Source organism: Pipra filicauda, unplaced genomic scaffold (assembly GCF_003945595.2).
Source record: "Pipra filicauda isolate LSUMZ 115617 unplaced genomic scaffold, ASM394559v2 scaffold205_size1947385_pilon, whole genome shotgun sequence".
NCBI classification, from domain to species: Eukaryota; Metazoa; Chordata; class Aves; order Passeriformes; family Pipridae; genus Pipra; species Pipra filicauda.
Genome location: NW_024104316.1, coordinates 1418967 through 1428615, shown reverse-complemented (window position 1 = coordinate 1428615; position 9649 = coordinate 1418967). Strand labels below are relative to the sequence as shown.

Below are 9649 nucleotides of genomic sequence, written 5' to 3'. Positions count from 1 at the left end.
CATCACTGACCATGTGTTTTCTCCCAACCCCCTGCCTCCTGAGGTGCCTGTGGGCAGTGAGAACCTCACTTTTTGCTTATGGCTGGCTTCACTACCCTGCTGTGAAGGACAAGGCAGGCTCAGCATGCAGAAGCAAAGTGTGTTTATTATGTTGTAAATCTGCTGATTTTGAGTTGGTCTTGCCCGAGGAGCCTAGCTCACTGCTCTTGTAAGCCGTACCTGCTGTGCCACCCCTGTGCCACCTCCGTGATCACCCCAGTAAGTCAGAGCCTGCTCTCATTGTCCCAGGTGAGCAGAGGCTCCAGGTGAGCACCGTGGGCTCCACAGCCTCTAAAGTGCCTAAACATGGCTTGCTAGCGAGAAGGGCTTGTGCATACGCTGGAATTCACGAGTGTGATGTTAATGAGCTGGCAGCATGGTTAATTATCCACCCACTAGTGGGAGGTGACAAGCCTCTGAAATATAATTAGTCACCGTTCCCTAAAGAAAAACCAATCAGTGTGGAAGTGGGTGCCAGCCCATCCACCTGAGCTGTTGGTCTTGCTCACTTTCCTTCCAAACTCAGCTCCGAGTCCTTTGCTCCCCTGCATGGCAGTTTGTGGTGGCCACCATCATGGAGGGAAGCTTGCCCTCACTCCTTTCAGTTCTTTTTAGGCTCCTTAAGGACCTTGTACCCAGGTAAGTTCTTCCCCCCCTTCCCAGCCTCTGGGTTGGATCTCACTTCCCCTGTCTGGCCCTGCTCCTGTTGGCTCCCCAGCAGGATTTCGTTGATGTAACTGAGTGTCAGGTTGCTGAAGACCATGTTAAAGTGGTGGGCACCTCGCAGCTCCTGGACATGCACCTTCTGCTTCTGCTGGTTGCGCCACCGCTTGCACAGCTCCAAACTGCGTGTGTTGATGCTGTCGTCCCCGTCACCATAAATTATGTCCACGGGGTCCTCGTAAGGGAAACGCTCGTCATACACGTAAGTCTCCGCTGTGGGGAAGCCTGTGCCATAGAGGCAGTACGTGTCCACCCCAGGAGGGGGTAAGTCCTTCAGCAAATCCTTCATGTCCTCCCACATGTACCAGCCATCCTCCAGGTTGACGTCGGTGAAGAAGCGTTGGTAGTCCCGGTAGGTGTAGTTGTAGGAGGGTGTGGAGATGAAAACGTGGTTCTCGGGCCAGGCCAGGGTGGTTGGGAACATCCAGGGGTTGGTGGTGGTCATGCGCTGCTCCTCACGCAGCTTGATGTTGGACATGAGTGGGATGCCCTGATTGTCACCTGTGGGACACACAAGGGCTCATCAGGAACAGCAACACAATCTACCCTCGCAGATGGAGCCTTTGGGATCAGCCCCTCCCAATAGTGACACATGACTGTCCCCTGGCCAGATCCAGCTCAGCTCTTCCTCTCCTTACCCCTACTCTGCTCGTGCTCATATGTCCTCTCCTCACCCCTCTGGCTACAGCTCTTCAGAGCAGCCTTCCAAACTCTTCTCTCCACATCTCAAGCTGTTTGGAGGGGCTGAGCATAGACAAACCTGGACGTGTGATGGCCCAGAACAACCCAGCCCTGAACTTTCCCTGTAACCCCAGCACCTCCCCTCCTACCTGCAGGGACAGGAGTGAGCTGAGCCTGACAGTGGGTGGCCAACCTGCATGTCTCCTGCAAGCCTTGGCATTGTGTCTGGAGCCCTAAGACCACGGAATGAACCCAGATGACCTTAAAAATACCTCTGGCTCTTGTGGAAACAGAGAAAAATATGAGCAGGTGACTTAAGGGTGATGCAAGGGGCCAGATGTTCAAACCTCCAAGCACATGATTTTTATTCCCATGCATCTTTGGAGGCTCAGCTTGTGACTTGTGGATATTCTGGGCTGTCAGCATTAGGCAAGTGACTGTGGCTTTCTGGGCTGCAAAGAGGCTAAAGAGGAACTAGGTCCCCCACCTCTTCCACCACTGTGTCTTTTCCCTGCCCATCCTTTCCATTTCTGCAGGAGGGAAAGGAAACAGAGAGGTGGCTGCACGTGAGGAGTCACCCACCAGATGCCAGGATACGGAGGGGCTTCACAGACCCTCCCCAGGGGGCACCGAGGGAGATGAATCCCCCAATGTACTGATCTTTCCAGGCCTGTGTCTGCTGCAGCAGGAAGTAGAGGACATGCAGGTTGCCCATGCTGTGCCCAATGAGGAAGACGCCTCTCTGGTACTCGTCGTGCATCTCCTCGATCAGCGCCTTCAGGTTCTGGAAGTACTCGGGCTGGTCCTCTGTGGACAAGAGGGGAGCATGATGGCATGAGGCTTATCCTGCTTCCCTCCCTACACAGAGGGCCTGGCCACAACCCCCAGACTTACGGGGTCCAACCCTCCAGTCGTAGGGGGCTGCCCGAACCGTCTGGTCCCTCACGTAGCCGTTGTTCACCAGGTTCTGCACCAGCGTGTGCAGGTAACCTGCAGGCAGAGAGAACAGGTGGGAATTAGGTCTGTGGTCTTCTCTTGTCAACCTTTTTCCATCCTGGTCCTGGTCACAACGAAAATGTTCTCTGGTAAGCCCCGTAGCTTGGTGGCTTCAGCCAGACGTAGTGGCTCTGTGCATCCCATTGTGTACTAGGGTCAAGAACGGGGTGGTCCCTGCTGGGATTCACAGGGAGCGTGTCCCCAAGGCTAATGTCCCTCATTCCCAGAGACCTGGGCTCTCTGCAGAACCAGTCCCTGCTGGAGACATGGGGACACCTCCCCATTTGCAGGGAGCACCTGGGATCCCCAGACACCCCTTGCTTCTCCTCTCACCTGCCAGCTTGCTCTGATCCAGGTATTCCACAGAATAGGTCTTGCCAAACCCAGGCACGCGGATGTGCACCCCCGGGGCGTTGGACATTTTCCGAGAGGTTCGGTTGTACACCACCCTGCAGGGACAGGACAGGAGGCAGCAGAAGAGCCATGTCCCCATGGGGACATGGGGCTGGGGTGGAGATCACTGGCTGGAAGCTGGGACCTCAGGGGCTGTTTCTGAGCCTTGTGTGGATGGGGAGGTGGACTGGTGCCCAGCCAGTGTCCATGTCTCTCGCCTGGCATCCCGGGACAGGAGGCTCTGATGGAGCAGGCTGCAGCAACCCCCTCCCCCTGTGGCCCTGGGCAGGGTGGCAGCATCTCCAGTGGGTGCTCAGGACAGTCTGGCTGGGCATGAGCACGTGGCAGGAATGTGGCAAAAGGACAGGAGGTTGGAGCCAGATAGTTGTGTTCCCAGACAATGCCATGGTCCTCCCGTGTTATTCCGTGTGTGCTCGATCATGGCCAGGGGGAGGAGAGGGGAGGGAGATCCTTGGTAGGTCATTTCCCCAGGGAGCTCCCGGGGTAGGGTTGAATGGTACCTGGTGTTATCAATCCAGCAGTCAACCCCCACTGGCAGGAAGGTGTTGAGGTTGAGCCAGATGGTGAAATAATCCTCTGTTTTGCGGTAGCACATCCAGTTCACCACATCCGGCTTGTCCAGCTTGGCTTCCAGCTGGTTCCCAAGGCACCCGGGCACTGGAGGCACCACAGAGGGAGAGCAGAGCAAGCTACAGCCCCCATCCCACTGGCCCTGTGGTGCTGCCCACACAGCTCTTGCCCTGGTTCCCCAGGAAAGGTTTCCCTGGGGCTGCCCAGCCTGCAGGAGCTGCATCCCTGGAGAACAGCCCACTCTGCACAGGATCGAGGGTGCTCAGAGCAGAGATGCAGAGCGAGCACGAAAGCAGTGCTAAAAGTGCATCCTCAGGGACCCTTCAAGCTGCCTGTCCCATGAGGTGACCCCCAGAGCTGCCACCCTTGGCCCAAATGTGCCAGTCCCCACCAGCACAAAGCATTTTGGATTATTCTCCCTGCCTGGCTGGGTTTCCACCCTCCTCTCCTCCCTGCAGCCTAGAGGAAGGAGTCAGTGCTGCTTGGCTCTGCCCATCCCTACTGCATTCCTGGAACCTCGTCCTGGGATAGTGGGACAGCTCAGGGATGCAGAGTTCCCAGGGAGATGAAAGTCCCAGCGCTGGCTCCAGAGACCCATGCACTGTTTTCCTGAACTTTAAACCCTCCAAACAGACTGAACAAGGTCTCTGAAATGGTTTGGTGCTGAGCAGGACTGTACTCTGCAGGAATTCAGTGGGAATAGTGTGAGAGGGAAACACAGTGCAGCTTTAAGCAAGTTCACTTGTATGACCTGGGCTCCCTCGATGGAGGATGACAGTCACCAGGGTGTTTGGTCTGCTCTGGGAGCTTCAGTGTGGCTCCCAGCAGGCATGGGATACCCATCCCAGTGCCACCCTGATTGATATGCCTGTGCTGGGATCAGACACCACGGAGAGCTTTCCCAGCCGGTGTGCAGGAGCCAAGATCCAGCTCCTGGTGCCAGCACTGACCGTGAGGGTGAGGACAAAAGGTGAAGGGACTGCAGGGGACAGTGAACTTGGTCAGATGGGAACACCAGGTGATTCCATGGCCCTAGCAGGTCCAAGGACTTGCCCACAATACACAGCTGGGGTTGGTGTTGATATTCAATGCCAAGGGCACGGCTGCAGCCTCTGAAAGCCTCGTGCCATGCAAGAGGGGAAGGAGATGTAGCAGTTACCTCCCTCAACCTGCTTCACAGCTCCCATCCTGTGGCATGACCCCAGGGATATAGGGAGGGTCTAAATACTGTTTTCAAAGCACCTGATTTGAGATCAGGCCATCCAGTGGTCCCTGGTGTAGAGAGAGCCCAGGCAGAGGGGATCTTCCTGGTCAGCAAGAGGAGGGGGACCACGAGCTGCTCTGATGGCTCCTAAGGTGCACAGCCAGCACCCCCTCACCCCTGGCACACAGCCCTGAGCTCTGGCTCCCCTTCCAGAGGACATTAGGTAATTATTAAGGGAGTTCCTGTGGGGGTGGAGGGGTTATCGGCGGTCCCAAGGGCACTGGGGGCTTCCGGGACGCCTGGCCCCGGGGGATGGGTTACTTGAGGAAGCTGAGCAGCACATGGGGCAGCCAGATCCAGATGGGCATGGGGCAGGCCCTGGGGCTGGCACTGGGGGACAAGAGGAGATTCTCCGACCATCACAGGTAATCCTGAAAAATGGCACCTGGTGACAACAACCCAGGTCTACTGGGCACCCCAGGACAACCAGTCCCAGGACATGGGGGATCCAGACACTGTTCCCTGCTGCCTGAGGCCTCTGGGAGGGGAGTTTGCAGGACCAGCCCTTGGCATTGCGGCAGGGAGGGATCTTCTGCTTTTTCTCTTCTCTTTTTTAAGGGAAACTTGGCATGATTCAAGAAAAAGGAGAAAAAAACCCAACTCTGTTCAGCAGAGGTTTCATGGCAAAACCTGAGCTCAGGTCCCTGGCAATGGCACAGGGGCAAAGGAAGGCAGAACCGTGCAGGACAGAGGTACCAGCAGGTGATAGCTGCTCACACCTCCCTGAGGTGATACCCCTACAGCTCCCTTCACCTTCCTGTGCCCCTTTTCCTGCTGGCTTGTCCCCAGGCAGGGTTGGCAATGGGTTGGATGTGAGATGGATGCCCTTTTGCAGCAAGAGAGGAGGACTTAGCCATCACCAGGGAACGGGAGAAGAACACAGGATGGGGTGGGCTGCAGGGGAGTGGGAGGTGGTGGATGCATCCACTGCACCAGCAGCAGCCGCTTTGGGAAGTGGCAGAGAAGGGTGTGTTGCAGCCCCTGTCCCTATGCCAGCAAAGTTCCCCCAGACCCAAGCAAACTCTCTGGGCCAGATGTGAGATAACAGAGCCCCAATTGCTTTCTGAGGTGCCCAGCCTGTCCCCTCAGCTCCAGAAAGCTCTGGCTGGGTACGGCCAGCCCTGTGTCCCTATCCCAGTGAATGGGAGGGGACTGAGGAGCCGTGTGTTACCCCCCCCTTCCTTGGTGGCTCCAACTCCAGATAGCCAAGAGCCATCGCGGCCAAAATCCACCGGATTACCAGCAGCACAGCACCCCAACCTCACTGTCTGCTCTGGGGGGCTGCACAGCACCCACGGTGCCCACCCACACCCCACATGCCACCCGCACTGCCGTGACCTTACCGAGCACCACGGGAGGTGTGCTGTTGGTCGGGGGAGCTTCTGGGGTGGTGGTGGGTGGAAAGAGGACATTGAAGAGCCAGAACTGGGACGTGGGCTGCAGGAACAGCAACAGCGTCAGCAGTGCGAGCCCGGTGCCGCTGCTCCCCATGGCAGGCTCGGCCGGGATCCTCCGGACGGCTCCAGGCAAAACAGCCTTTTATAATTTTTACGCAGGTCCAGCCAAGAGGCACCCGGGCTGCAGGGGAGGGGAGAGCTGCAAGGGGCTGGCCGTGAGGAGGAGGAGGGACGGGGAGGGACGAAGGATTGGCCTTATGGACAACCCATGCCCAGCCAAAGCCAGTCCAGTGGTGCCCAGAGGCTCTTCGTGCCCCGGGAGCCCTGCTCAGGGGTACCACACATTGAGCAACTTCCCAGTGCCTCAGTGTCCCTCTGCCCTGTGCTGGGGTAGTGGCTGCCACATTCTATCCTCTGAATGGTGCTCTGGGGGCAACCCCACAGGGCTGCCCAGGGCTGCTCCCTCCCTGCCTGGGGGAATACAGCCCCTCTCTGCTCCCTCTGCCCTCGGCAGGGGATGCTGCTGCTGCCAACATGGCCAGGTGGACCCCCAGGCATCTGGAAAAAGATAGTGGGGTTGGGACGAGTGAAGACACATCTGAGCAGCCCCTTGTGTCAAATGGCAGCACCACATTCCCCAGTGTCATTCCATGCACTGCCCCTGCCCCGTGACCCCCTGCCCAGGCTGGCCCATGCAGCATCCTCCCAGCATCCCCCTGTAAGCACTTGGTCCTGGAACCCCACAGCTCCTGGCTGCTGCAGGCTCCAGATCCCCACAGGTGTCCACTCAGTGCCAACTCCAGATGGGGGAGCCCCTGCAGCCCCAACCTCCATGGGCAGGGCTCCAGGTGGCCCTGCCTGCACTGGGGACGGGGAACCCTCGGAAGCCAGTGATGCTCAGGCTGGAAGGGACCTTAAAGTTCATTTCATTTCAAGCCTCTGCCACGGGCAGGGCCACCTCTCACTAGACCAGGTTGCTCCAAGCCCCATCCAACCTGGCCTTGAACAGGGATGGGGCAAAATCATACTCTCCTGCTGAGGGGAAATTGTCTTCTTCTTCCCAGGGAAGAGCGAGGTGGGATGGGTCTGCGTAGGGCTGGAGGGCACTCGTGGGTGGGCTGGACTGGCGGGGTGGGTTCCCTGAGGGACAGAGGGGTCCCATCCTGCACTACGGGCAAGAAGGGCAAGAGAATATGTGGGGCGGCCTTTGGGTGCCCACCCGAGCTCACGGTTCCTCCGAGGGCTCCGTGTCTCTGTAACCCAACTCCTCGCAGCCGCCTCCCTCCCGCCTTACCCCGCTCCTGCAAAAGCGCTGCTGGCGCTCGGACCCGAACCGAGGTTGCTGCAGCCCCAGAGCACGGACCCCAAACCCCTGTGCGATCCCAGCCCCAGAGCACGGACCCCAAACCCCTGTGCGATCCCAGCCCCAGAGCACGGACCCCAAACCCCTGTGCGATCCCAGCCCCAGAACACGGACCCCAAACCCCTGTGCGATCCCAGCCCCGAGCGGGGACCCCAAACCCCTGTGCGATCCCAGCCCCGAGCGGGGACCCCCCGGCGCAGAGCACGGCCCCTGTACGGTCACATCCCCTCCCCGCTCCCCTCCCACGGCAGGACCCTCCCGCCTCCCTCTGGGAGCTCCGGGGAGCGGCGGAGGTTTTACAGCCGCTCCCGCATCATCCCGCTCCCCTCCCTGCCAGCGCATCCCTACGGCACCGCATCTTCCCAGGGCGCATCCCCGTGCCGGATCAGTGCCCGCGGGATTCCCAGGAGCCGGGTGTTCAGCCCGGTGTGCGCTGGCAGCCTCGCTGGGGTGCTGTGGGGGTGGGAGAGGTCAAAGCAGGTCCCCACACCGTCCTTCCAAACGCTGCAGCAAAGTGGGGTCCCCCCTGCCTGTCCTGGACATCCCCCCAAGCCCCAGACAGGAGCCTGGATAGCTCAGTTGGGAGAGCATCAGACTTTTAATCTGAGGGTCCAGGGTTCAAGCCCCTGTTCAGGCGGTGGCTTTATCCTTTAGGAGCCCGTGGGCAGGGGCGGCATCTCCTCCTGCTGGGACAGTCCCTCCTAGGGGGCATGAAGTGGGAGACTGTTTCCCCTGCTCCCACTCTCACTGAAGGGTGCTCAGGAGCCCAAACCGACATCTTGCGGTTTCCTCAAAGTTTGGGCTCCTGTTGGCACCTGCTTTTTCTGCATGACAAGCAGGGACTGGAGCATCTCTCCTGGAAGGAAGCCAAGCTCTGCTCAGTGGTGCCCAGCGCCAGCACCAGAGGCCATGGACACACACTGGAACACAGGAGGCTCCATCTGAACATCAGGAGACACTTTTAACTATGAGGGTGACTATTTTCCCAGTAGAGCCCTACACTGGTTTAAGGGGAGATGGTTCATATGAGACCAGAGGCTGCACCAACCCACGGGGCCACCACACTGCCTCAGCCGAGCCCTGGACTGCACCGTAGGTGTACAGACACTTCAGGTTATTTTTGCAAAACAGAAAATCCTTTAACAGAAAACCAAAGCAATTTTGGATGAAAAATATCCCCCTTAGGATTTTTGACATTTTTCAACCTGAATATACATCAGTAACTCAGGCACAGTACATTGTTCTTCAGGCAAGTTTAGTGGCCTTACACCCCAATACTGACTTTCTGGGGGGAAAAAAAAAATAAAAGAAAAGAGGAATGGAGAAGTTATGTATTTCCTTGTGTTTCTGCTTCTCAGCTGGGTAAAAGCAGGGCAGGCACTGCTGCTGCTAAAGGAAAACTTCTCTAGACGTTTGTCTCTTCCTTACATATAATCTTGAGAAGGGAAAATGCTTTTTGAGCTTTCCCTGAGTAAGGAAAATATGTTTTCACTAAATGAAGGTTGGAAGAGTGTGAAGTTGTGCAAGTAGTGCCCTACAAACTGTAAATCCTAACGGTAAATGATTTTTTTTTTTCTCCCTCCATTTCTTGCTCTGGATAAGTTACAAAATAAAATAAATTCATTTTGTGCAATAAAAAGAAAATCCTCCCTCTCCCTTTCCCAAGCACAAGCCCTGCCGACACCTGAGCCCATCTGCCCGAATGCTGCAGCCTTCTGCTGCTTTCAGGTACCCCCACAGTGGTGAATAAGTTGAGACCCACTTCTTGGGTGGTGTCTTCTTCACCACCAGCCTGTGCCATACCTTTTGTGATTTCTCTTCTGAAAGCTGCCGTCCAGAGTGAGTTCTGCACGGCTGTCAGGAGAGGGCACCAAGTCCAAGCAAACAGGGCGACTCCACGGTCTGAAGGCTCCAGGAGGGTAAAAGCAAAAGTTTAAGAGGCTTCCTCAGGCTGAAGCATCTCCCGGTGCACCCACAGATCTCCACCTGCCTCTTGGCGCCCACGAGACCTCCGGTTCCCAGACCTGCAGTGTGCCAGGGGCATCCCTCAGCTCTGAGTGGGTTTTGCCTCTGCTGCGAAAGCACCTCTGGAGCTGCTGCAGCCAAAATCCCCTGGGGCAGGGAGTGCCGGCAGCTGGGCTTTCATCAGGTTAATTTTCCTTCTGCTGTGTCAGGTCATTCATACCCTGGAGGGCAGGAGGG

At 57.4% G+C, this 9649-nt stretch overlaps 1 protein-coding gene and 1 non-coding gene across 2 annotated transcripts; one reads left to right on the top strand and one right to left on the bottom strand.

Annotated features, from left to right (window-relative positions):
- Window positions 1-125: 125 nt before the first annotated feature.
- On the bottom strand, window positions 126-9326 carry LCAT (lecithin-cholesterol acyltransferase). The gene is made up of 7 exons (XM_027716246.2): window positions 9251-9326; window positions 6031-6265; window positions 3354-3510; window positions 2773-2888; window positions 2338-2433; window positions 2026-2250; window positions 126-1263 (listed from the first exon to the last, which is right to left on the bottom strand). Exons 2-7 carry the CDS (start codon window positions 6176-6178, stop codon window positions 641-643), a joined length of 1365 nt encoding a protein of 454 aa, XP_027572047.1. The 5' UTR covers window positions 6179-6265; window positions 9251-9326; the 3' UTR covers window positions 126-640.
- TRNAK-UUU lies at window positions 8012-8084 on the top strand. The gene has a single exon. It is a non-coding gene; the product is annotated as a tRNA-Lys (tRNA).
- Window positions 9327-9649: the final 323 nt, after the last annotated feature.

Bases quoted from the DNA above. Each gene is read 5' to 3' on its own strand.
- LCAT (XM_027716246.2), bottom strand. From the start codon at position 6,178: ATGGGGAGCAGCGGCACCGGGCTCGCACTGCTGACGCTGTTGCTGTTC. The intron at 2,889-3,353 runs GTACCATTCAAC...CTGTCCCTGCAG, and splicing joins TGCTGGATTGATAACACCAG to GGTGGTGTACAACCGAACCT. The intron at 2,251-2,337 runs GTAAGTCTGGGG...TCTTGTCCACAG, and splicing joins CGACTGGAGGGTTGGACCCC to AGGACCAGCCCGAGTACTTC.